The 27,499-nt window shown below is 36.0% G+C and overlaps 3 protein-coding genes across 5 annotated transcripts; all 3 read right to left on the reverse strand.

The window, feature by feature from the left end:
• Window positions 1–124: 124 nt before the first annotated feature.
• LOC122317156 (tryptophan aminotransferase-related protein 4-like) lies at window positions 125–3,354 on the reverse strand. Its single transcript, XM_043134101.1, has 5 exons — window positions 2,914–3,354; window positions 1,785–2,079; window positions 1,144–1,439; window positions 707–987; window positions 125–569 (listed from the first exon to the last, which is right to left on the reverse strand). Exons 1-5 carry the CDS (start codon window positions 3,210–3,212, stop codon window positions 361–363), a joined length of 1,380 nt encoding a protein of 459 aa, XP_042990035.1. The 5' UTR covers window positions 3,213–3,354; the 3' UTR covers window positions 125–360.
• A 1,858-nt stretch (window positions 3,355–5,212) lies between these two features.
• LOC122315363 (DNA mismatch repair protein MLH1) lies at window positions 5,213–17,297 on the reverse strand. 3 transcript variants are annotated; one of them, XM_043131231.1, is made up of 17 exons: window positions 16,947–17,297; window positions 16,065–16,237; window positions 15,726–15,798; window positions 15,267–15,401; window positions 14,099–14,309; window positions 13,693–13,841; window positions 11,695–11,793; window positions 11,428–11,476; window positions 11,174–11,239; window positions 10,895–11,030; window positions 9,865–9,959; window positions 9,662–9,770; window positions 9,219–9,384; window positions 8,191–8,352; window positions 6,814–6,988; window positions 6,126–6,289; window positions 5,213–5,745 (listed from the first exon to the last, which is right to left on the reverse strand). In XM_043131231.1, exons 1-17 carry the CDS (start codon window positions 17,214–17,216, stop codon window positions 5,701–5,703), a joined length of 2,277 nt encoding a protein of 758 aa, XP_042987165.1. In that variant the 5' UTR covers window positions 17,217–17,297; the 3' UTR covers window positions 5,213–5,700. The 3 variants fall into 3 exon arrangements, with proteins under 3 accessions (XP_042987165.1, XP_042987164.1, XP_042987166.1); XM_043131230.1 differs by having other exon boundaries at window positions 11,428–11,503; XM_043131232.1 differs by lacking the exon at window positions 11,428–11,476 and having other exon boundaries at window positions 11,174–11,243.
• A 423-nt stretch (window positions 17,298–17,720) lies between these two features.
• On the reverse strand, window positions 17,721–27,084 carry LOC122315365 (E3 ubiquitin-protein ligase RNF170-like). The gene is made up of 5 exons (XM_043131233.1): window positions 26,917–27,084; window positions 25,377–25,576; window positions 19,289–19,390; window positions 18,188–18,237; window positions 17,721–18,090 (listed from the first exon to the last, which is right to left on the reverse strand). The coding sequence occupies exons 1-5, from the start codon at window positions 27,005–27,007 to the stop codon at window positions 17,976–17,978; spliced, it is 558 nt and encodes a 185-aa protein (XP_042987167.1). The 5' UTR covers window positions 27,008–27,084; the 3' UTR covers window positions 17,721–17,975.
• Between the last annotated feature and the right edge of the window lie 415 nt (window positions 27,085–27,499).

A 27,499-nucleotide genomic window follows, 5' to 3' on the forward strand; every position in this document is an offset into this window, starting at 1 on the left:
GTTAAAAAAAGAGTGATACATAAAAGTAATTTCTACGACATTTAGTGTTACCCGTACAAATGAATAATAAATGCCGTATGTCTTATTTTATATATTTATCTCTCTCCCACTTTAAATTCTCAAATTTGGACAAAAATACGAGAGATACTCTTCTATTAAGAAGCATTGCTTCTCTGTATTGTCATGTTGGTATGTGCTTTTGCTACCCAACATCCACGAGGGATGGATGAGGTAAAAAGTTTCTTTACAAGATGCAGGTATACATGACCAGCTAATAAAATCATTATCCGTTGTCTTATTTCCCTACAGAAAGATAATGATAATGATAAATACAGTCCTAATGATGATTGACGGCATTAATTATAAAGGCTTTGCCCCTTCTTCCCCCAAGAGTTTGTTCAAACGTTGAAGCAGCAAATCAAAATCGTCTTGGCTTCGTATGAGGCTCAGACGTACGTAACGATCTTCAGCACTAAACATGCTGCCTTCACGGCCATTAATATTGGCTCCTTGGAGGACCGCATTACAATCTCTGTCCTCTTCCCTCTCACACTTCACCCATGCATAAGCTGTCATTATAATTAATTGAGTTCAAAATTGTTAAAAATAAGAATGATGGATTAATTCAAGCTGGTCTTTTGTTTAATCTTTTCTTCCAAAATGGAACATAGAGTAGTACTATCTATGTGTGACCATGTTTGTTTACCTGGTGAGGATTCCCTAACTTCATGCAGAAAACTGCAGTACTGAGGTGTAATTTTCTGGAGAGAGAAGCGTTTCGACTTGGATAGAGTCTCACTCAATTTTTGCCATCGATCTCTCATGGTCTTGTACCCAAATTCAAAGATTTCTCTTCCTCCCTTTTCAATGACTACTTTTAAGAGCTTTAAAGCTCTTAATTGAGAATCTCGAGAAACACCAAAAGTGTTTAAGTTCATATACAGTATCATTCGTTCGTACACAGCCTTATCCTTTATTATTGCCCACCTGCAAGCATTGAACCCAACAATCTGATTACCTAAATGCAGCCCATATTAATTTGTTATTACCAATTAAATTATCTACAACGGTTTAGAATTTAAGTACTAATACAGTCTTCTTAATGTGCTCTAGATGGTGATATATAAAGGGTTCTCTTCTTACCCGAATCTAGTGCTGGCATGACCCGTCAGTTTAGAAATTGTGAACACCATAACATCTTCATCTGCTGGAGTTGGAATGGCTGAAAAGTGTGGCCAATAGTAGGCATGATCATGAATTGCTTTGGCATTTGGACCGCTAAGAACTGCCTTGTTCGGCTGTCCATCTGGATTGTTTGGTGAAGTTACGAACTCAATGACATTCACAGTAGCATCTGCAGTCCTGTTCTTCCATAGGGATGCATCTCCTTCAAACTTAAAGTTCGTTGATTGAAAAATGTCCGTTTGCATTTTATAAACCTGTTGCAGTATTTTGATTCCAGCTTCATGTACATCATTTAAAAAAGAACTTGAAGTAAGAATGAACTAGGAATAAAAATCTCCAAGTTTTAGGACAACTCTTGAATGGAGAAATAAAATTCTAACTGCTATTTTTTCTTTTTATCAATTATAACTAAGACGAATTTTATCATCTCAGCAATTTATTGATCATTCCATAATCTACAATCCTTCTTCATTTGTATCTCATATCGAGAGGATGAAGCTAAATCATTCAATCAAAGATAATATCTAAAATGTAAACTGTACTACGCACCCTAAAGAAATATATAGAGTACTTGATATTATGAATGAATTAATACCAACCGGATAATAAGGAATTGATGCAACTATCGGTGTGGGCAGAGAGGAATTATCAGAGGATAATGCGTTAACAGCTGCATTAAGGAGTTGAGTCGAGCCGCCACCAAAGACGATGTACCTCCCGGCAGTGACTGCATTTCCAACAACGGAATGTAAGATGCGCACGTGCCTTTCTAGCTCTTGACCAATAAAAGTGCTGTCACTGTATGAATACCCCATGCGATGCCAACCGGCCACTACAAGTGCACTGCTTGCGGCATGTTGCCTCCAGAATGGCTCCAAAAAATATGGATCTCCACTACAATATATAACAATTTATATGTAGATGCTTAATCGTATAATATACGTAATATAAGGATCGAGGATGCATTATTGGTACTGAATGTAAGGATGGAGGATGCATTATTGCTACTGATTATATGTAACATAGACTTGTGACCATGGATTTTCTTTCTTTAAAACAGAGATAAAGGAACGGTGGCATCGATAAAGTACTGGGAATATGATCCCATTCCTTTTTTAAAAAAGAAATTGTTGCTAAAACCCTTTTATGGCATTTCTTTTATTCATGAAGAATATTTAAAAGCCACTATTGTGGATTCTCAAAACTCCTCTTTCATTTCAACAGCCCCCCAACATTGAGGTTGTGTCATGGTCCATCAGATGAATTTTCGTGAGTAATCTATAGAAGAGTGTAGATCATCATGGAAGATGACGTGGTTCCACCATTAATGCACCTGTTACTTTTTATAAACATTTTTTTGTTAGCTTTTAGCTTGTTGCAATACAATGCCAAATATTCATTGCAGTATCAATAACTAATATCTAAACTTCTGTTAAATCTTGATAAGAAAATATAACATGAAATTTTAATCATCATGCATATCAGATTTTTGGATAGTTGAGAACACTCTGTCGTAATCACAACAGTGGATATCAACCGGGCATCGACTTTGACCAGATCATCCTTATGGGCAGAGGATGTGTTGCCACAACTTATGATTGCTTAATTTAGGATGACTATTTCACTGTACCGTTTCAACTGGATACGAAAAATTCTCAAAGATGAAAACAATATATCTCAAAAACCCATATGCACATATCAGAGAGAGAGAGAGAGAGAGAGAGGTACCCATCAGCATTTACAGCACAAGCAGGTGAAAACTCAGAGCAGTCAGGGCCTCCATAGCAAGAATTGCACTCACAAACCGGAGATCCCTTTTCGTTAAGAACCACCCCATCCAAGTAGGCTCTGCCATGGCCCGAGCATGATATAGCAGCCACAGCCTCGGCTTCAGCTGCAGCTTTTTTGCTCCAACTGAGGCCGAGCTTCCAATCTTCACCCACGTACTGATTGGTGATTAAGAAGAGATTGAGAACCATGGAAGATACCAAGCACGCTACATAAATGGACATATTTTTCTTCTCCATGTTTTTCTGCTTTCCAAGCCCTCTCGACTGTTTTCTTGTTTCTTTTTGGGTGGGTTGGACGGGTGGTCTGAGTTCTTGAATATTTTGGAACTACAAGGTGATGCCAGCCGGATAGTAATTCTATTTCCAATTGCCATATATATACATAATATATACCACGTGGGGACAACACAAAGTGTAAAGCCTCAAGATTCCTTGACAATTTCTCAGAAAAGAGAGGACTCAATTATATTAATTAATATACAGAATCATTACCACACAACTTCAGTACTTTTGTATCTGTTTTTTTCCCGTAATCCATTCTTCGTGAATTTATTCAACTTAGGTAGGCGGCTAACTCAAAAACTTGAAAATTTCGAAGCCTACGCAATCGTGGAAGTTTTTCTCGAGTTTGATTGGTATAGGGGGAAAAAAACCTCGAAAGATCAAATGTCTTCGTAACATATGGAATGGGTTATCAATTTTGTTCAAAAGAGGAGACTAGAAGACGATAACTAATGATTTAGATACATTATTTTCGTGGCAAAACAGATTTAAAATATGGAGTTATTAATGGTTTAAGATTAGTTTAAAACCAAATTGAATAATCTAATCCTTAATGGAACCCTAGTACTTAGCTCGAGAAAATATTCTAAAAATATTACAATAAAAAGTGGAAGACTGACTGAAGAGATGTTGAAAAAATGGTTCCTTCACATTGGATGATCAGTATTTGATGGAAGAGATATTGAATAAAGGATAATAATATATCACGGACTATTCTACAACTTGGATAATGATATAATGATATATCATTTTCCTTGATTAAATAGCGCCTTCACCTTGGATTAGCATTCAACAAATAGTTCGAAGATTCATTCAAGATTCGAGAAAATACTCCAAAATATTAAAACGATAAGTGGAAGAGGGAAGAAAATAAAAATAAAGATGGAAGTCACCATCCACATTGCCAGCTGAAGATATAAAAAATGTGGTGTGGTTCTGTTTTGCATTTGGGGGTTTATCTTTTCATTTTGAGGAATACGACACATCATCACACACCACACATTTTATATATTAAAATATTAATTTTTATTTTTTTTATTTTTTATTTCATTTTATTCTTATTCAACTAATTGAATTATTTTATTTATCATCTACAAACTACATATTTATTATAAAAAAAAATAAAAATAAAATAAAATAAATATGATATATGAAATATAAAAATGACAAAAATAAACAAATTTCTTTCGTTTTTAGTGCTGAAAATACGAAAGTCAGAACACCCGATCTGCATGCGAAGTTAGAGGCTTACAAGTCAATCACAATTTATATACAATTTTCAATAAAATAATATTTTTTTAAATATTTAAAAACATCACATCAAAATAAAAGTTGGTGTATCATTTTTGCTGGATGAATACATACGACCTACGAGCACACAACAACATTAGATACTGACAAATAAGTTTTGCTACGTACAATAAAATTACATACTAATCTATATATTAATACTAACTGGTTCATTTATATTTAAATTTTAAATTAATATTATTTTTAATAAAATTTACTTTTTATTCAATCACAATAAATTAATATACATATTAATACATAATTATACTTGTAACTAAATTTTTTTCCGATAAATACGTCTTAAAAGACGGTCGGGTCCGGGATGGTTTGTTTTTGTAAGCAATGACGTCTTTCATACACACCATCCCATCAGAGATTTGACATCCCTGCCCTCCTCCACTTTCCTCAATGAGATCTTTCAACAACCATTCTCTCAATTTCCTCCATAACTTTCTACTTTGGTTTTCTCATCAACACAAACAAACACCAATACTTATTTGTTACAAAAAAGACTCTTTCTCACATTTATGCCGCCTTTACAGGGAAAATTTCATTGATTTTCCTCAAGAGTTTCACGACTTACGTATATTATATTGCGTTCCTTTTATTTTCTTCTAATCAGACACTTCCCCTCAAATTGTAATAAATACTATACAACAATGATCTTGATCAAGACATTAGAAAACAAGCAACTCAAATCGTTTTCCCGAATTCATGCGAAAAGAAAAATAAAAATACTCTAAAAGAGCTACCATTTAACTCCAGTTATAATCTCTCAACTCATCTTTCCTAATACAAAATTATCTTCTCCCACACAAGAAACAAGATATTTCAAGCCACCTTATCGTCATCCTCAGTTCCCACTTCCCATTCAAGTAGCCAGATCGAATAATCAAGTTAGCCCCAAATCCAGACGTACCATGAGGTGTTCAATTTTGTATGGGGTATGAACTAACAGGGGATTATTGAGGCTCCCAATACTGGACTATGGCAACCAAAACCCACAAAACCCATAATCCATCGACACTTAACCCAGATTCCTCCACAAAGCAAAGCTAAAAAGTTAATAAACTGAATTACACTATCAATGAACACAAATGCCTCAGACAATAGCCCCATTCTCCTGTCACTAGATCTGAACAGAACAACTATGTTAACATCTTTCGAAGATCTTGTAAAGCTTCTCCAGTGAAGCGACCTGTAGAAAGCGGCAACCCAAGTAAGTTCCCAATCCTAAAATGTAAAGAGCATATAACGCCCTTCCCACCTTCGGACCATCCCAAAAATTGAACAAGAAGAAAAAATAAATAAACTAAAGAACACAAAGTGATCAGTGAGTGAAGGGAGGGAGGGAAAGAGAGGAGTCTTATATCTAATCGATCAAGCACTATGAAAACACCTAATTATGGAACTTTTTTCTTAATGCTGGTCAACTGATAGCATTGTTAGAGTGTGAAGCGTCCTACACAAGATGTATGTGACAAAATAATTTCCAGCCTAGGTCATAGCTCAAGATGTTATTATTTTTTCTGCTTATAGACCGAGATTTCATTAGAGCCTCAATGAAATAAGACTTACCCGGACAAAGGTTCCATTAGTAGCCATAGAAGTAGGTGGCTTGAAAAAGAGTCTCATGGATGGAAACAATACGTGTTGGATTGACCATTCACGCTGGGCCCACACAGTCTCTGCCTCCGAAAGTAGCTCCTGCTCAATTTCATTCTCTCCTGTCGTATCATCCCCTGGAAACACCAAATAGCACCATTAGGTTGAAACCCGAACAAAAAAAGAAGTGCAATGTTCCCCCATAAGGGGTTGAGGATGTAGCCTTTTGATTATGATTGGATTGATGACAACAAAAAGTTCTAAATTTTAATTGCAACATTGCTTATACAGTTTAACAGCACGTCAAACATTGCATCCCTACCCTACTTTCCCTTCTGGGAAATTATGTCAGAGTTAACATGTGAATACAAAAACGCCTGACTTGCAAACATAAAAACATTTTTAACCACCCGGAGTTTTAGGTGTAACACTTTTAAAAGATTTTCATACTGTCTAAATGTGTACTCAAAGGTCGAGAAAAGTGATGAAATCAAATGTATAACATTTTTTGGCTATTAAAGTAAGTTCATTGAAAAGGAAAGAGCATAGAGACATGAAACTTTAGGTAATTTTTTTTTTTTTTAATATAAGTTATGAAACTTTAGATAATTTAGCTAACAAATATTATGTACAGAATGAAAGCGCAGCCACAACACCATACCTATATTCTCAGGAGTATTTTCTTCATCTTCAGGATTCCTGAGAGGTTTTCTCTTTTTGTAGAACTGCATACCATCACCTGATGGGTTGGGTAACATGGGAGGATGCATAGCATAAAAGTTTCCAAGAGCAGCTGAAATTGATTGGAAGCAATTTTTCTCATCCTCCCAGTCGACCTATGACAAAGACCAAATCAAAGTTCACAGAAAATAAAGTACATATCTCAGCCAAGGAAAAAGAATGTGAGCACTGATACGTGACTCCTCATGTTTCACCCATCAGTTTCCTACTTGATTAAATCCTAAGAGCTGAAATTACTTTGAATTTTCACGCGTTCTTTGTGCAAGTGTATCAAAACAAAAGGGACATGCATTTCTCATACTTAACATCAGACTCTCAGACACAGTGGAAGTTGACACCAGTTGCTTATAGCACAGTAAATTTTTTCTCTCGCCCATTTGCATTCTAGGCCCAGATAAATAACAATATACAACACAAGAAGAAGGTTTTAGACATTGATTAAGTAAAATAGTAGCATAGACGTGGCTGTATGTGTTTGAATGTACATGTGTGTTAATACATCTTTTCAAGTGTGAGTAACAAGGAGACAATCTTTCCAGAGCAGAAACTGACGATGCCTTTCAGAACAATAATCATAAACCAAAAACTTGATAGTATATTGAAGAGGAAAACAAAAGCATAAAGGAATAAGTTATAGTATAAGGTGTTAAACAGTTATGGGGTCAAAGATTACTCATGGAAAAGTATTTGGAGAGCCAAGGTGCCTAGTAAGGTTGCCTTTTTCTGCTGGCTGGTGTCCCTAGGGAAAATATTAACTGCAGACAAATTGAGGAAGAGAGGTTTTCAGATGGCTGAATGGTGTTTTATGTGTAAAAAGTATGGTGAATCTATAGACCATCTTTTTCTTCATTGTGATGTGGCAACTTTGTTGTGGAATGATATTTTTGCAAGGATTGGCATTTTATGGGTGATGCCTAGGTAGGTGGTGGATTTCTTTGCTTGCTGGCAAGGTATCAAGGGGAGAAGTAATACTACTGCAGTGCTGAAGATGATTCCCCTGTGCTTACTTTGGTGTTTATGGCTAGAGAGGAATAAGAGATGCTTTGATAATTGTGCTCGTTCTATAGGGGAACTTGGGGAGTTTTTTCTTAGTACTCTTAAGTTTTTGGGTGAAGAATCTTGCAAAGAATGGGAATGATGGTACTGTTTTGTTTTAGTTATTTTCTGTTTTAGCTAGTGAGTAGGTGTTCTTATTTGTATACTTCCTGTGTACTTGGGCTATGCCTATTTACTTGAAATAAATTTCTCTCATTAATTATCAAAAATAAAAAAAGGTTATATAAACTTGAATGCATACATCATTGCCCAAACAAAGTACAAATTCAGGGACACGATCCATGTCAGGTGTGTACTGCTCAAGTATGACTGGAAGTCTAGACAAATTTCCACGTATATCAATATGAACGCAGAAATAATCCTCTAACAGTCCAGCCTTTTGCTTGAGCAATTCGGTATTCATCTGGAGAAACATCAAAATATGATGTTAGTTAAAGAATCAATCAACTGTGGCTAACGAAATTCAAAAGGTGCATAGGTGCAGGCAATTTTCCGACATATAACCTCAACTCTATTACAATAACTTATCAAATGGTTTCAAAACAGAATAGATATCTTGAGAACTTAGCATAAACAATTTCAAATTGATTATTGAGGTACAATGAGAAGAGAATTCAGATAGTTAAGAATAAAAAATAAAATTCTAGTAAATTGAAATGGTTACAGATCCCTTTTGCTTGTGTTTTCATCAACCTAGAAGAGAGCTCAGATCCATCAAATATTCTTGCATCATGATTGCGTAATCTCTATAGTCACCGTAGTCATTATTTACATATTACCAAAAGTTATCAATATTAAGTTTTCTGCTACTGTATAAGGAGTGTATTAGTAGATGAGCACATGTAGACCTTAAATACATATTACCAAAGTTGTCAATACTAAGTTTTTCTGCTACCTGGGCATGTGAACATGCATTGACCTTCACATGCCCGGTTCCAGCCATTCCATGTTCCCACCACACATCTTAAATAAACAGCAAATGCCAACGGAAAAGGAAAATTCTTATGCCTACTGAGGTAAACCGTAAAACCTTCAGACACATATCAGAACTTCATTATTTTAATAAGTATAAAAAACTAATTGGAAATGGCAAATCCTTGTGAACGCAGGCAGTATAGAAAAGGTTCACCTAAAAATTACAACTTACATAAAGCAATAGAATCTACAAAAGAGAAGAATATTGCTGAAAGTAAGTAACTACAGCCTAACTTGAGAAGAGAGACATGGCAAATATAAGAAAGGAGATCACTCCAAGGAAGCCAAAGTTACTTCTGCGATTTTCTCTATTAGCCCATCATTCTCATGGCATCCCGGATCTGAATTGTCTTCTTTCAATGCCATCATAATCAACTCAAAAATTGGAGCCGGGTCACTTAATTGCATAGCATTAAAATGGGCAAACCGGCGCAGAACTTGCTGATACATGAGCTCTTTGCTGTAATTGCATTAAAACAGCAAAAGAAACAATCAAGTCGTATAACAAGCCAAAAATTCAGGGAGGTATGAGAATTATATATCCAGCACCTACTACTTTCTAGGCCAATTATTTAGTGTTGGATCTTCCTCACAATTTCATTATATATCTTGCCTATGTCAGTAGTATGGAGCGTGTGTCCTCCATACTAGTTTGCAAATTTAATTTTTCTACAGTTCTATAGATAGTCATTTGATTATAAGAAATTTCAAGAAAACTACAACAACATAATTAGTACCTCAAGTTCACCACATTAGCAAGATAGAGATGAGTGTCGTGCTGAAGCACTGCAAAGATGTCGTCCGCCATTCCAACATATGTACAGTGCCTTACAACTTCCAGCAGACCTGTAAAAACATATTTCTGTATGAACAGCTGCATCTGCTAAACTCAAAGAAAGTACCTCTGCTTAACATTCAAATAAGCATGCAAAAACCTCACCAGAATGACAATTACAGTCAATTTCATCAATGAGCTCCTGAATGCTAGTCAGATCTGCCCCCTCCTTTGGGTTTCTTCTTTGTCTAACAGAAGATCTACAAGTGAAAATTATCTTTTCCTTAATAAGAATACAGGTTACCAGCTATGCATACAGAGCACATTAATTCTATTTCAAACAAGAAGAAAATACTCCAACCTCCCCTGAGTGAAAGCACATGGATCTCCCGTGTTTCCGGAATTACTCTTCAATCCATGTCAGAGGATTCCACCAACAGGAAGAGAAATTGAGGAGCCTACCCTTTGCATTTAAAAAAGAAACTCACTTGTACCTTCAGAATAATGAAATTCCTAACCAACAGGCTTGCCTAAACCCAGTCCCATGTGATCCCTCTCAAACCCCTTTTTATGAAGAATCACATAGCATTTAAAAAATGCAAAAATATTTCGTATTCTAACAAAAAGAAGCACCTAATTGCTAGTTTTTACTCTATTATCAATCCTATAAGAAACCATTAACCTTCCAAAAGACCAAAACTGTGATATAAATTCACCATTATACATAAAACTAGAAGGTCCTATCAATCTCGATGAAGCTGTGTCCTCTCATAACTGGTCCCTGATAATCATAATGACAAAAATTCCCGTAGAAAGCAAAAAAAATATATATATATTAACATGATAATAACATAACAAGGCCAGCAATAACAGTATATCAAAATAGTTATCACTTAGGTGTATCTCTTATATACTCCATGTGTACTTGGATTCGGCATTTGTTGAGTTTGAACGAAATTTCATCTGCTTATATATATAAAAGCATAACAAAATGACAACCAAACAAAAAGCTATGAAAATCTGAAGATACCTCATCTTGTTCTAAGAGAGTTTTTTTTTGGTAAGTATCTTGTTCTAACAGAGTTACTATGCACTTTTCACACTCATAAGAAACAATGCAGAAATCCATCTCTCCAACGTATCCTTGTAAGTTATCTATGTAAAGCAAAGGCATATAAACCAAAAATGGGTCTACCTCACAGCAGTCAAACTCGGATTATTTTCAAGTGGTCCACAAGGCTTAACTTGCAAGTAAGCATGCAACCTTCCAGCAGGATCTAATGAATCTGTTCTAACCATTTTATGCACTGGAACTTTTTGTGATTTTGATCCTATCAATTTACAAGAGTATGAGGCAGTTAAATACTGAGGGAACTCCCAGATAGTGAGCAAGTATGATCAATAGAATATACTACAAAACATTAGGCCAAACAAGGGCATGCAAAACAACTAAAAGGGAAAAACTTTTGCATACCAGATGGTGACGGGCTGAAATTAGGGTCCTTGTCCATAGAAATACTACCCAAAGGAGATTGTTCAACTATCTACCACACCATGCAATAAAAGATGTCAAAAAAAGTTTACAAGTTAGGCAACAACATCAGTCAGAATTATCAAGACATAAAAATGGTAAATATTGAAAGCGCCACATGCTGGTCAGACTCAATGAACTTTACAATACTGATCAAATACAAAAACTATAAAAGAAACGAATTTAAAGTTTCATACACATCATTTTGGTGGCACGGCCAAGCCCTGAGGTGGGGGACTCCATATCCTTTGTCAACGGTTCAAATCCCAGTGCCCACAGTAAGAAAATTTTGAGGATTTTTAAATGTTACGAAGAATAAGCTCACTAAAATTTGTGTTCAATTCTTTTTGAACTGACCATACAATAGTCCAAATATATACATGGATCAAAGAAGCAGATATTTTCTTATCAAACACCAGAAGACATCTGGTTTGCAGTTTAGTAACCAAGTTGTCAGGAAATACCTGCTCCCGAAATGTCCGTGACTCATTCGAGTTCCTCAATTTTGATTCAACCACTGACTGTATCTTCTCAATAATAACTTCTTGATTTAAAAGACTTACCTGCATATCAACAAACAGTGTCTTTTTTATTAAAACCTACCAATATAGTGTTCTAACAAGGCTTTTTTTTTTTTTTTTTTTTTTTTATGACAAGGAAACCCAGAGACCGTGCAAACGCAACATGCCTTTTACCCAGTAAACCTCAGACCCATGTAACACATCCCAATCACATGGATTCAGTAAATCATCAACTTTTCATCAATGGGACGTGGCTCCCAAAAATCGTTTGCACCCAAGGGTTCAAACCTTGGACCTAGTCACCTAGAGGGAGCATACCACTAAGACTTTGCTCCAATTGTATTGATAAGAAACAATCAAAGAAGCTAGAACAACCAGGATGTTTCGGCTTTTTCACTTTATAAGTCAAAAGGGACTCTTGACTATTTCAAAACATCAGATAAACAACGCATAAATAGTAAACTCAAGATATGGACACATATTGTTGAACGTCTCCATGTTTACATAACTGACGAAGTACAAAGCATACAGAATGGGGCATCCCAAATTCCGTTACTCTTGCATTGGATCTCCAAATCTTGCAGTTACATAATTCTGCCTATTTCATCCCTGTTTTAAAACACAGTTTTCTGTTCCCAGATATACAACACTAGAAAATAGGAAATAGTTCTTAGTAAGACATGTAATGGACTGAGAAAAAATCAAATTGTACAACTGCAGCCTGTTGCTATCCAACACTGCATTAAACAAGAAAAAAGGGGAAAATACACCTTTCACCTCCAAATTATAGGCTGCATTTTACACTTTACACCCCAAACTACCAATGCTATACATTACGCCCTCCAACTACGAAAAAAATGACAAATAGTATGTTCATCCAATTACGAGTCCTGACCATTAAGATGAATAAAAAAATACATTTACTTATACAAAAAAAGAGGATAAAAAAAGATGTGATATCAGTAGTATTGCACAATCTCAATCATCAGATCTTAATAGAGAAATCATAGTGCAACTTTTCGGTAGTTTGAGATTGTAATGTGTCGATGTTGGTTGTTTTGGGTGCAAAATGTAAAGAATCTATTAGTTAAGGGGTGAAAAGTAAATAACTACTCTCCAGGCAACCAGAATCCTCCAATTTTTTCAAATGAATGTTCTCTTGTAAATAGTAATGACGAGGCCATTATTACACAAAAATTAGCAATGACAAATCCCAAGCTAATCCGCAAAGCTGACCTAGGTTGAATCAAGTTACTTGCCCTGATACAACTTACTTATCAATTGTTTGATTCATTGCTTTAAATTACACAACACCATATGTAGACCCAAAAAAAAAGATTGAAATATATTTACCTATGGTGTTCATATTTACCCATGGTACTTATCAAAAATATTTACCCATGGTGTTCAACTAGTATTTCTTGAAAGGAAAGCAAATACAACCACCTTGAAAAGTAAAATACTGACATGTTGTAGAAGCTCAATTATGAATCAGGTATACGATAAGCAATCACAAGGATGTAAGACAAGATGGAATAAAATCTCAGAATGTCAAGGGTACCAATGAGATTCACTGGGTTTTTTCTGTACCTCTAAGGTTTGAAGTTAGCTATAGTTGGCATTCTGGTGGGTACAAGTGCATCATAAAACTTTAAGCTTGTACCTTGAGAAACATTGTTTGTGTTTTTTTTTTTTTTTCATTTTTTTCTTTCTTCTCCTCTTAGGTAGCCTTGTGATCTTTTTCATTTCTAGGTTGGGCTCCGTGAGAAACAAACAAATAACTTTAAGCATGTACCTTGAGAAAATTTGTTTGTGCTTTTTTTTTTTTTTTTTTTCATTTTTTTCTTTCTCCTCCTCTTAGGTAGCCTTGTGATCTTTTTCATTTCTAGGTTGGGCTCCGTGAGAAACAAACAAATATCAAATACTCTTGGAATCATGTACCTCTCTCTTTGTTGGGTGCACATTCACATCAACATGTTCAGGTGGCAATACGATTGACATGTATATGAAGGGTTTAGATGCTTTGGGCAAGGTTGCAGCATAAACAATTTCAACAGCTCTCTTCAATGCAGTGCATTCCACCAATCTATCTGAATAAGGGGGGGAAGGAGTGAGAGATAAGTGAGACTGTGCAATTTTTATACTCTACCAATTCAAGTAAGTAAAAACTATAATAATAAAATAAAATAAAAATAAAAAAAAGTTTCGGGACTTTCAGTAGAAGATTGAACAAATACAAAATTAGGTGTCCCTACTCAATTTTCTCACACACAATGTGCTTATTAAGGGAGAGCATCTAGATAAACAAAATTTGGCATCCATAAAAACATATTTTATCAGCACATACCATTGATATAAAGTACCATAATTATCTTCTTTGCAACATAATTTGAATTCGAGATGAACCCATCCATCTTGAAAACTGAACTAGATGGATTATGATCGGCAGCTTCAATTTTGATAAGCGATCGAGCAACCGACACCCCATAAACTGATCGAATGGCATCAAGCCTAGATGATGCAGCAACTGTATGAACGTCTGCTCTGCCAGCTCCATGCTGATTAAACGAAGGTATAAAAAGCTTTACTGTGGTGCAAAAGCAAGTTCCAATCATGCAACAATAAACTTAAAATCTCCATTCACTTTGGTTTTGAGGAATTAAGAAATTTTATGAGAAAAATAAAAATTGCAAACTTTGGTTGGCTGAAGTTTTTTTTTTTTTTTTTGACAAGTAATATTAAAATTTATTGATATAAAGAAAGGCGTAAGCCAGATACATTGAAAGTATACATGTGAATACACCACTTTAAGAGCTAGAAACTGTTACAAGGAAATCATGGAAGCTGAGACCATTAAACTCTAAAGCAACGGCCAACGAAAACAAAGTTTTCCATAAAAAAAACTCCTAAATTCTTCTACAGATCTTTTCTAGTCCTCAAAATATCTATCATTTCTTTCACTCTAGATGCACCATAAGATACAAATGGGGGCCATTTTCCATAGTGCTGCAATCTGTGCTGTCCCTGAGATCCCTCTTCAACTTGCCAGTAACTCAACTACCCTTCCCTGCATTGGTTGGCTGAAGAATTTGAAGTCATGTACATGAATCTTCTGGAATACATAATAGTATAATACATTTTTATTTTTATCTTTGTTATTGATGATCATAATCGCTTTTATATTGTTTGTTGAATGCTGTATTTATTCATCCATGATTGCGTCAAAGCTCAAGCTTTTTAAGTCTTCAACTCCGTGGGTAGAGTAACAGTGTTCGCTAGTTTTAAAGGGAAGATTGATCCACCATCTTTGGAAGCCTCCTGCCGGAATGTCATGATATTTGCTTAAATTGTCTGTCTTAACTTATATACAGTTACCATATTTATGTGCATACATACTTGGATTTCAGCAGTTTTTTAATGATTGGCATGTTCTTTATCACAAACCTACATCACTAGGTCAGCCCTAGATTTCAAGACCGCATAAAAAGACAAGTCCCGTTTGTGAAGCAACCAACCTTTCGGCATGAGAAACCAACATGTATGTGATGAATGGCAAACCGGCTTAGCAAGTCTACAATCTTCGAATAATCATCGGCAGAATTTTGCAGAGTCTTCCTCCGGGCAATCATGTTATAGAATAGATTCTCAACCTGATGGCATAGGAAGAAAAATTCAAAACCTTCGAGAAAGAAAATGGAAATCTAGTTTTCTGCATGAGCACATCCTACATGTTCATGCATAAAACTGAAAATATCAGCAAATCCTGGATTTTCCATTAGCAAATAAAGTTCAATTTCGTATTATGTTTTTAATAGTCAACAAAATATAATAAATATCTTTAAATGTTCATGATAGAAAATACCCAAATCATGGGTACTAGTCCGTGGAAGTTGGAACACAAAGCTTTAGCCTTTTGCAAATGATTCATAAAATATTCAAAGCTTTCACATTCCGACCAAATGTCTGCTTCATACCATTATCTGAGTTCCTTTTACGGCATCGCATGCCTTCGGCTCATGCTCCATGACACCATCTCTATAAGATACTCTGAACAATAAGCTCAAAATATCAAATTAAAATTAATTCACACTCCATCACCAGCAAACAAACATTCAAAGGAAATGAGCTTATTCTTAATCTCAATTATCTCGCTATTCAGCACCCCAATTTCTCACTTTACATGAAACATAAGCTTCGAAAGTCTTATTTCCTTTCCGTTTCTTAAATAAGATGTCTTGGCCAAAAAAAAAGAAAAAAATCATTAAAGCTTTGTAAGATGCATTTACTCAAAACAACTAGCTCCGCATAGCCACCTGTAACCATGCAGCTGTCCTTTGGTAATGGTGGTGACAGTAACATGACCGACGTAAGTCATGCTTGCCAGAGCTTCTCCTCGGAACCCCATTGACTTTACCGTTTGTAAATCTTCAAACGTAGAAAGCTTTGACGTTGTGTGTCTCTCGCATAATATCGGCAAGTCGTCATACTATAGTGTCAGCACCAAAGACAATGGCCACATTATTATCAAATGAAGAGAAAGAAAGAATGAAATGAATCATTGACAAAATCACTTTCTGTTTGGTTGACAAGAAACTTAAGCGAAAACAAAACCAAAATGCTCAAAATTTTATGAAATTGAATTTTTTTTTTTTGAAAAAAATTATATTCTAAAAGCATTAACCGCTGCCATCTTAAGGCTCGGCCAGGTTGCCAAGATAATTAAGGAGAAGGCAAATAATTAAGGAGAAGGCAAATAAATCGGAAGCAAAAGATAAGTGACTCTGTTTCTGTTCGGTTTTCGAGAAAGAAGATTTAGGACGAAATGGAAGCGAATTTCTCAAAAACTTTCTTATAAAACGAACAAAGGAAACTGCATGTCAAGCATTAACGTGGAGTTCTACCAAAGTTTCTGTTTGGTTGCCAAGGAAATTGCAGATACGCGGAGGTAAAGAAATAGAAAGGCTCAAAGAAAATACAACCAACTAAAACTGCGAGTTGAATAGAAGAAGAAAAAAGACAATATCATGTGAAACAACGAGACAGGCTAGTTTCCTTTCAATTTATTTTCCTGCAGTATCTCGGCATCCAAACAGAGCATTATCATTTCGATTTTGCTTCCTTTCTCTTATTTTCCAGACAAAGAAAACGGGGACTTAGAAGGTAAGAGATTGAAGACAGAGGGCGAAGTAACAGACTCGGATTCCGTGACCGTCGTCGGAGACTTGGATGAGTTTGAGGCCGCCGTCCTTGACAACTATGCTTATGGAGGTGGAGTGGGCGTCGAGGCTGTTCTCCACCAGCTCTTTAACGGCGGATACCGGCCGTTGGATAACCTCTCCTGCCGCGATTCGGTTGACCACGGAGTCATCGAGGCGGGAAATTTTGGGAGGATCTTTTGGTTGAGTCGCTTCGTCCATTTCCATCGGGAGAGGCCCAGCGTCGCAATCGCCGGTTTGGGTTTCCATGAGTGAACTTCAGACTAGAGAGAGAGAGAGAGAGAGAGAGAGAGAGCAGAGAGCACTCGATTCCCTTTCGTGTGAATAATAATGTGGATGTGAACAAAATGCACATGACATCCTAGGTGTAGCCCACCATAGACAATTCGGCCCAACCCAAAACACAATTCGGCCTAACCCAAAATGCAGCCCTTAATAACAGCTTAGTCGTTCAAATGGACGAAAACAGGGCTGCCTAGCGTTGCGGTTGCCAACGGAAACTGTGGAACTAGTAGCCAGAACGAAAACGTGGATAAATCGTTCATCAATACTTTTGCTACTTGGAGAATCAAAACCAAGTGTTCATGTAACTCTACTGTAACACCGTTTAAATTTTTTTATTAGATTGCTGTGGTGTTGTAGTAATAATGTCTTCTTCATTTGCTGTCTAATACAAACCATTATGACCGTAACATTATTAACGACAAAATAATTAAATTCCCTCCAACACCCGGTGCACAAGATATATCCACGTCTCCTTACGAAAGTACCGGTTTGGTTGGAGAAGGGAGAGGGAGGGGAAAAGGGGAAGAAAAAGGAGCAGAGAAACTAGGGCCGAAGAGGCAAAGCTTTTTAGCTTGTATATAAATCATGTGTATCCAAGTTCGGAAAAGAGAAGAGAGAAGAAAACCATCATATACTATGAATACATGTAGTTTTCTCTTTTCCTTCATCGCTGCTCTCTCCTCTCTTGGGTTTTAAATATGTCAGCGGGAGAGGCTGGAGAGCTTATGAACCTCCATGACGGAAATAGAGTACAGATCGGTAAATGGCAGCAACATGGAGGGAGCAGATGAGCACTATAAGAAGATCATCCAAGAAGCCAACTGTTCCCAATAATCCTGCAGAGTATTGTAGATAAGATTATATCATCTTCAGTTACCAAACCATGTGCACCACAACAATATAAAAAAAAATTGGTGTACAAGCAGCAAGTTACCTCTGGAATGATGTCAACGGGGCTGACTATGTAGACAGCACTTAGAAACATCTGTACGTAAGAAACAGAATAAGAACTTGTCCCTCAAATACCACTAAGGATAAATTTATTTATATAATATTTGGGCAGAATGCAATATCGAAAACAAAAGGGGGATGTTCGTCTAGACATCCAGCATGACCAAGGCAACCTCCTTAACCATTATACACGTACTGGTCTTAAGCTACGTCACATATTTCAACAAGTACAAATCCTAAGAGGTAGCTCAATTGGTCAGACCTTAGATTTGCTCCCCAATGGTCACTAGTTCGAGTCCCCTCAATGCCACTGGAGGTTTACCTGGCCATTAACTTCAGGGCCCCGTGGAATTAGTCGAGGTGCGCGTAAGCTGGCCCGGACACTGAAGGATATCAAAAAAAAAAAAAACATATTTCAACAATGTTAATTGGAGGGCCGCCCACGTGGGGCAGACCACTCCTCTGTTCTACCTACGCATGGCTTAAGCCATGCGTTACATGTAGATTAAGGCTGGCCTTTAAGGCCAGACGTGTAGGGGGCTATAAATAGCCCCCTCCTTTTGATTCTTTAATTTTATCAGAAAAAGCTCTTTCTCTTTTATTCTCTCTTAAGATATTATTTAGGCTGTAGATTGTTAAAGCGTTACTCTAGTAGTACGCTTTACCACTAAGTGAAAACTCTTGTCGATCTGGAGAAACTTGTGGAGCAACTTTATAAGCTGAACTTGAGGTATTTTCTGCTGTGCTTTCTAACAAATAAGTACAAGTTACTCAAATTGATGGAATTTCCATAACAACTTTGATAGTACGAATCACAAAAAATGTTGGATAGTTTATAAAGGGCTCTAGGGCTTCAAGGATCCAGATTGATGCCATGAAACAAAAAAGACCACCGTAGCTATTGTAACAGACCATGCAGCTAAGGCTGAAAGATATACGCCTTTATTTGATTAAAAAAACACACTGGTATCCCAATAGACAGATAAATCAGATGCTGATGATGATGATAGCAGAAGTAAGCACCAATCTAACATAAATGAGAGATGCTAACACACTTGTCTGCATACCCGTATTGTTCACTTAACTGCTATGTAGACACGGGCTCTGATAACAAGAGGAAGGGATCTCCGAGGATCAAGTAGTTCTCGTAACAACCTTTGGAGGAGAAATTGAAGATCCCGCATTTTCTGTTGCAAAAAAATAAAAAATTAATTTAAAACATCTTTCAGATGTCAATTCAAAGCGACGCACTGCCAGGCCCCTGTACAGTGTATACGAATGCAATTGTAAATAAGAAAATATGCAAGAAATGTTGCTAGTGTTATAAAACTTAATAAAAATGAGAGAGTTTCAAGAGATTGAGAGAGAGCGAGAGAGGTTAAGAGAGAATGAGAGAAGATTCTCTTATTGATCTGTATATCAAACTTATCAATTTCTTAAAGAATTCAACGATATATATAGGCGTACAAAGGGGACTATGCTAGCTCACTATGCTAGCACTATGCACTATGCATTTGACGACTAGATAAATGTGGTCATACAATTCAAGATAGTTTATAACACTTCCCCTTTGGATGACCATATTTAAAGAATATGCCTCGTTAAAACCTTGCCAAGGAAAAACCCTGTGGGAAAAAACCAATGGCGAAGGAAAAAGAGTACAGTATTCATATGTATCGCCGAGTGCTTTAGGATTGCCTCATTAAAACCTTGCAAAGGAAAACCCAGTGGGATAAAACCTTAGCGAAGGAAAAAGAGTACAATCAGCACAAGTCTTCAAGACATTACTTCTCCTAAAAAGTGCATGATAACAGGTCTTCAAACCTCCGCATTCCAATGTTCTGTATAATCTTCTTAAATGTTGCAGTTGGTAATGCTTTAGTGAATAAATCTGCCAGATTTTTATTTGACCGTACCTTCTTGATATCAATTTCAACTTTCTTCTCATGAATTGCAATGATCTTCTTGTGTGTATCTGAAAGATAACTCGCATTTGTACATCCAACTAACTGTGGACTTGATCCATGTTGATAAAATAATCACAACTGGATCTTTCTGCTGATCACTACTCTTCTGGAGTTGTACTCTTCTGGAGTTCTTGTAAATAACACAGTTAGTGGAGAATTCATCAACATTAAACTGCTAACCTCATTTTTAATAAAAACGGTGGCCAGCCTTTTAAGATCAGACAAGCACCGCAGATTTTCAACTCCTCTGTAGGTGTCAGGCGTGCTGTCAGGTGCTGCAGCTGTCAGGCATGCTGTTAGGTGCTGCAACTGTCAGGCGCCTCAGCTGTCAGGCGCCGCAGAGCTATGAAGCTATATTCCATCTCTTTTCTCTTGCTTCACGAGAGATGCTGTATCATAATTTTCTCTATAAAAGAGATATTCAGTTCATCTTCATTCGCATCTCATCTTCTTCATTTTTCTGTAATCATACTGCATTTTTACTCTGCAATCTCTTTCTGCATTCTTATCCTGCAATCTCTCTCTACATTTTTACTCTGCAATGGCTCAGCGATCTTCTCATGGCCAATATATGAGGTACTCTGCACCTCGTTCATCAGCTGTTCCTGCTTCTACCACAGGTGCTATCATGCAATGTAATGATCTGACTCATAGGTCAGATAATGAAGCTATCTATGAGCTTGTGAGTCTCGGTACCCGATACTCATCATCCATTGTCGCATTTTCTCAGCGATTGCAATCCAGAACTTGTGGAGTTGACAATCTCCACGAGAATATTGCTATACTTCAGCGACTTCTTCTGGAATCCAACATGAAGATAGAATCAATAAAGAAAGAGAATAGAAATTTAAAATCTTTGCTTAAATCTTCTTTTCGATTGCTCACCGCTTTAGATAGGGATGCCATGCAGATTCTTGAAGAACAAGGGCATTTGAAGAATGAGGCAAAGTGCCTTAAATTTCTGTAATTCTTGCTTCAAGATAATAAAATAATATTTCACAAATATTTATATTTGTGTTTCTATCTTCTGGTAGATGTTCTGTGTGCTTCATTTTATTTCTTCTTTAATAATGCACACTTCTTATCAAACCTATAATATGAATCTGAAATACTAATTGTATTTAAAAGATGGTATTTCATGACTAATAACATCATCCATCTTCCCCTTGAAGCCGCAAGGGTTTCAGATTTATATTTCAAATATGTGCAGTTTCATGAGCTCTTCTGGAGCCTCAATGACATTTAAATCATATATATAAACTGCAATAATAGCTTGTTTGCGTTTGGATTGCTTTAGCTCATATAAGGATCTCTGAAACTTGATAGAATACATATTTCCAGATGTATTCATATTAGAAGTTTCAGACATTTTCTATCCTTCAGGGATTTTCATATATATATATATATCATGATCCAATGATCCATATAAATATGCAGTTAATCATGCATATCCAAACTCTCGGTAACTTTCAAGCTAATAAAAATCTCAATATGATTTCAACCACTTTAAAATCATATCAATATTGTTTCTTCGAGAAACTAACTTGTGATTTCTATATCACATTTTCATATTAAAAGTTTCAGGCTTTTTTGTATCATGTATATAAATATCCACTGATATTTAACAAAAATCACCTCTTTAGGTGTTTGGACTTCAAGTCCATATTTATCACATTTTACTGAGTGATATCAATTCTGCAGGAATTGAGAAACTGACTCGTGATTTATATATTACATTTTTATTTCCTTTCTATAAATACCCATTGACATTCAACAAGCATCACCTCTTTAGGTGTTTGGACTATAAGTCTCGATGCATCATATTTTACTAGTGAATCAATTCTGCAGGAATCGTTTCTTTCAAATTTGGCCAATATTTTACGTCGTATTCTTCGACGATTCTTGATTCACTTTCGTCATTACTTCTGGTAATGTCAATTGCCATCTCATATGGAAATACATTGTCGACAACAATTTTATTTCTATCCATAATTTCTCCATTATTCATGAAATGTAACGAGATCTCGTTATTTTCAGGTACCTGTCCCTCTTTAAGGGAAGACATTTTCATGAAAAACCTCTTCAGGAAGCACTCTTCAAGAGTTTATATAGGAGAATTTTATACAGAGAATTTGGATGGACTTTATTGCTTGTTTTGTGGGTATGGCCTCTTCAGGAGCACCAAATTATTTGTGTCTTTCTCTTTTGAGATGTTCTATCTTTTGTATCAATACGTCTCACATGCCTTTAGACATGTCTTTAGACTGCTGAATTTCTTAATTGTCCCACAGGGACTTCAATCCTCGCTGGGATTTTAGCAGCTAGAATATGAGACATTTTTATCTTATTACATCCAAAATTTAATTATCATCTAAACTTCTGGTTCACATATGATAATCAAGATAACGTCGAATTATTTCATCTTATTTGCTTCTGGCAAATTTTTCTTTCCACTTCTGGTGGTAAGACTTTATAGTAAAAGAATCTTCTGGTTCTTTCATGGACGTCCATATAAAAATCATTCGACTTATCGTAATTGATTTTGGATGATCAAGATAACCATGAAAAGATACAAATATTTTGAATCATATCACTTTTTGATGCATCATAATATTTGATTCAATAATTGTATAATATCATCTCAAAGAGAAAGTTTATAGCTTTTCCAATACGAGCTTCTGGCTCGAAAAGATATTCATTATCACGTTCAATCTTTTAGTTTCTTTGAATGAAACACATCATTATTTTCACTTCAGGGAATAGAATGATATAAATTCATTATCATTCACTTCAAGGAATGATGTAGATCTAGTAAGACGTGACTAATGATTTTCATCAAAAGCTCATTATTTTTGCTCAGTCACTGAAAGACCTGATACAAATTTAGAATATATTGTGAACGTTTGCATTTCATATTGCTACTTCAGGAGCACATTCGAGACGTTCATTTAAATATATATATATATATATATATTTTCACAATTTCAATTATGCAACTTCAGGTGCATAAATCATAATGAGCTTTTGGTACAAGTATCATTCATATGAGATACTCAATAAAATTATTGATTTAGGGCGATCATTCAGGGATGCTTCATTTCTATTCCAAGATGAATCTTATCATCAATAAAATTTGTATCTAAACTATGTAAATAAACATAGAATTTATCAAGTAATAATAATGAATATAATCATAAATATTTACCTCAGCAATAATATATTAAAAACTTACTTAAAGTTGAAGATCAATAACTTCAGAATCATCATAACCATGCACACGTAACATACTGAATGATTCCTCATAGCCCCTCTTCTTTGTTGATCAGTCTGTCTCCACGCTTTCTATCCTAATACAAAATTTTATTTATAAACAAATAATCAAATAAGATAAAAAAAGCATACAGTAGCAAACTGCAGGAGTGTAGGCGGGCAGCAACCATCATAGGGCTAAAAAGTCCTCCCACCATTAAACTATGGGACCCACAAATCAATTCACAATTAAAACAAAGTCAAGAGGGGCAGTTGTCTACTCAGCACTTTAAATGCAATTTTTAGTTTTATTTTATTATTTTTCACCACCTGGTCCTTGTTTATGACTTTTCTCATTTTATCCCTTATCTACGCCGTGCCTTTCCGTAAATCTTTTCTTTATTTTTGGATTCTTTCCCCCGACAGCATCTTACCAGATCCTCCACTCATCACCAAATAAATCAAGCTTTTCTTTTACACCCTGCATTTTTTCAAGATATAATATTATAAGTGAGAAAATATAACAGTATAATAAAAGTGGGTAGCCTTTTTAGGCCTTGATAGAAATAGAAATAATAGGCGGCTTCTTCCAGCCACCCCTTTTTGACTTATTTCCATATTTTCTCTTCGTGTGGGAAAAATCAGCAGGCAAGGAAATTAGTTGCTGGGTTTATGTTGCTGTAGGTAATTCAAGGAATTAGCAAAGGCGATCGGTGCTGACGCCGAGAGATCAATACGGTAGAAGATCTGCATCATCTACGCCAACTGGGGTTATGCAGTTTTTCGCCGCCGATCTCCTCAGCCAGGGAAGATCCGAAGGTCTCTGGTTCCATAGGTTCTGCTGTGGCGGTAAATGCTACTCAAAAAAAATGCCGGAGCCGAGAGCATTGGTTTGGCCTCTCTATTGGTCGCCGGAGCTCTACGAAGGGAACGAGCTCAGCTCGACCGGACCACGACCGGTTCAGAGGACTGATGCTTATCCTTCAATCTGTGATTACGGTCTCTCTTCGATCTCAACCTTCCCATACATGAGACTTTTGGAGAAGATGGTTCAACCATTGGAGCCTTCGATTTTCCGATTTGGGGCGAGAGTGAGGGATTGGACTTGATTTTGAGCTTATGGAGTCGATCCGTGACCTTCATAATCGGTGCATCTGGGTTCTTAGTCGGGAGCTGGGAAGCGACCTGGGTGTAGCAGGATGCGGTCTAGCATAACTCGTAAAAAGTGACCCAAGTTATCGAGTCGTTGCAGACGAGCCCCGATAACATCATCAGCTCGGCGAACCGGATGGAATCGATCTCAAACTCCCGGATCCTTTCAAGTCCAATCCCTTGGCGCCTCAGTAACTCGACAGAGTCGTGTGCGTGTGCGAGACCGATATGTAAAGGATGTCCATGCCCAGATCCATAAGATTTTCCTCTTCATCTGAGAAGGTGAGACCGATCAAGATGAGATGCAAACTGTGGATGTTGGCCTTGAGGACCATGCGGAAGTAAGATTTGTCACGCATCGTGCGAGTACATGGCCTCATAGAGGGCGATAACCACCCTTTGATTACTGAAATCGGTTTCCTCAAAGAGTTCGTAAAAATCAGTGATAGCTTTCGCAAAGAGAGGAAAGAGAAGAGAGAGCAAGATAGAAAATAGAGAGTATTCGTGCTGATAACGTGTTATAAAACTTAATAAAAATGAGAGAGTTTCAAGAGATTGAGAGAGAGCGAGAGAGGTTAAGAGAGAATGAGAGGAGATTCTCTTATTGATCTGTATATCAAACTTATCAATTTCTTAAAGAATTCAACGATATATATAGGCGTACAAAGGGGACTATGCTAGCTCACTATACTAGCACTATGCACTATGCATTTGACGACTAGATAAATGTGGTCATACAATTCAAGATAGTTTATAACAGCTAGCATATTTTAAAAAATATATATTATGGCCACAGATATATTACCTGAACAATACCATTGGTACCCCCACCAAAAAGCCAATTGTATGTTTCAACCTTTTCTAGAATCTTAGCAGCCTCAGGATCATGTTGCTGCCTTAACGAAGCTTCTCCAGGAATCAACAAGGTAATTTGACGGCGACATAGAGGACATCTACACAGCTGGAGTGCTAATCCATGATGCCAAACAAGCATAATGCAATTGCCTGAACATGAAGAGACAACAACTTAACCACATGATTATCCTAATATTTTTAGAAAAATACATTATTATCAATGGCCCTTCAAGTAAAATTCTTCTCCTTATTACATAATTCATAATGGAGAGCATATATATTTACAATGAGAATTCAAAAAGGCTAATAAATACAAGAGAAATGCTAGGATTGACATAGGCGAAAACCTATAAAAAAAAATACAAGAGAAATGCGATGATGTACTGTGAGTATGCAGCTAGTGTGTTCAATCATTTCAGGCAAGTAACTTGTAATTACTTAGAAGGAAGACATGCTTTTATAGGTCTGTACAGTAGAAATATGTTTTGGAATAAGTTTTATAATTTCATAGGGAAACTGCTTTTCAAAAATAAAGAATTCTTTTTATAAGAAAATTTAATGATCCTCGTAATTAGGTATAGCTCACGTACAAAGGTAGTACACGAGAGAAATACCTGATTACAGCCTATGAATAAAAAAAGAACCATACAAGTCACTAAAATTAGGAAATTGATAGATATACAACCTTTTATACAACTATGTTTTAAATGAACCCCCTCTAATACAATAACCTTAGCCCAAGTCTTTACATTTATTTATTTATGTTTTTTCAAAAATAAATAAATATATTCCTATACTAATATGATTAGACATGAGTGTAGTTAGAGTGAATAACATAAAACAATTCGTTCAACTAAGCTATTTGTATGGTAAGAAATCAAAGATTACTATTCGCGATACAATATTTGTAGATGGATCACTCGAGTTAACATATAAGCAACTTCATTCAGAATGAAAAAAATAAAACATTTGCATGATCCTCAACCGAAGACACAAATCATCATATGCAAATGGAAAGTTTTGCCTACAATCAAGATAGTGAAGAGATTAAATTTTATGTGGCCTAAAGATGTTTCACATAGCAAGTGATATTTATCTTAAAAATAAAACTCAACTCTAGCACAGCCTTGAATATTAGACCCTGAGACAACCATTCGAACCTTTTTTTATTGTTCAACTGTATCTAGGGATTTCATTTCCTCGGCATCACGTCGCGGGATGTCATCTGAAGTAATCTAATAAAATGACACTCGAATCCTATGTAAGCCTGTTAATGGCAAGCGCTATGTTTGGCAGCCGATAAATGGAGGAAAAGAGTGAGAATACGGAGGTTTTTTTTTTATTAAGACTCCAACAGTTGTTGTATCAGATAGCATTATAGTTTTCTAGAATTGGCAACGGTAGGCAACGAAAAAGGCCAATCGAATCTCCAAATTCCAATATGTTCCCAGAAATCAAACAGAGGAGAAGAAAAAGAAGAAGAAGGGCACCGCAGAACCAGTGAGAGCAGTTGGACTGACATAGGATGTTGAAGCTGCTATGGCACACCGAATAGAAATCGTCGGCCGGAGGACCGTCCATCTCTCAGGCACGTTGTGAATCTGGGCCCTGTACCAAGTGGGCGTGTGCCACTGAGGTAGTTCTGGGTATATGTAAGCAAGCTCTTCCCTCTAAAATATTGCTCATAATTAATTGTTAATATCAAATAAAACCACGCCGAAATATTTAAAAAAAAAAAAAAAACTACAGTCGTAAATGTGAATTACTGAGAGCACTCTAATGGTTTTTATATATTTTCTTATGCATCATCAAAATTTACTCCTTTTTTTTTTATTTTAGTTAATGATTTTTGCAATACATAAATCAAGTTATCTATTTTTTCTCAAAATCATTTAAATATTATTTCTTTCTTCTTTTTTTATTCATTTTATATATTTTATAATTACCATCAAATTTATAATATTCTCAAATCTTTTAATATTTTTCATATATTAATGCGAATACAATATCTATAATGTCAAAATGACATCAATATAACCCAATAAAAATTAAATGAAGATGGTAAAAACTCAT

This window comes from Carya illinoinensis, chromosome 7 (genome assembly GCF_018687715.1).
Source record: "Carya illinoinensis cultivar Pawnee chromosome 7, C.illinoinensisPawnee_v1, whole genome shotgun sequence".
In the NCBI taxonomy this organism is placed as follows: Eukaryota; Viridiplantae; Streptophyta; class Magnoliopsida; order Fagales; family Juglandaceae; genus Carya; species Carya illinoinensis.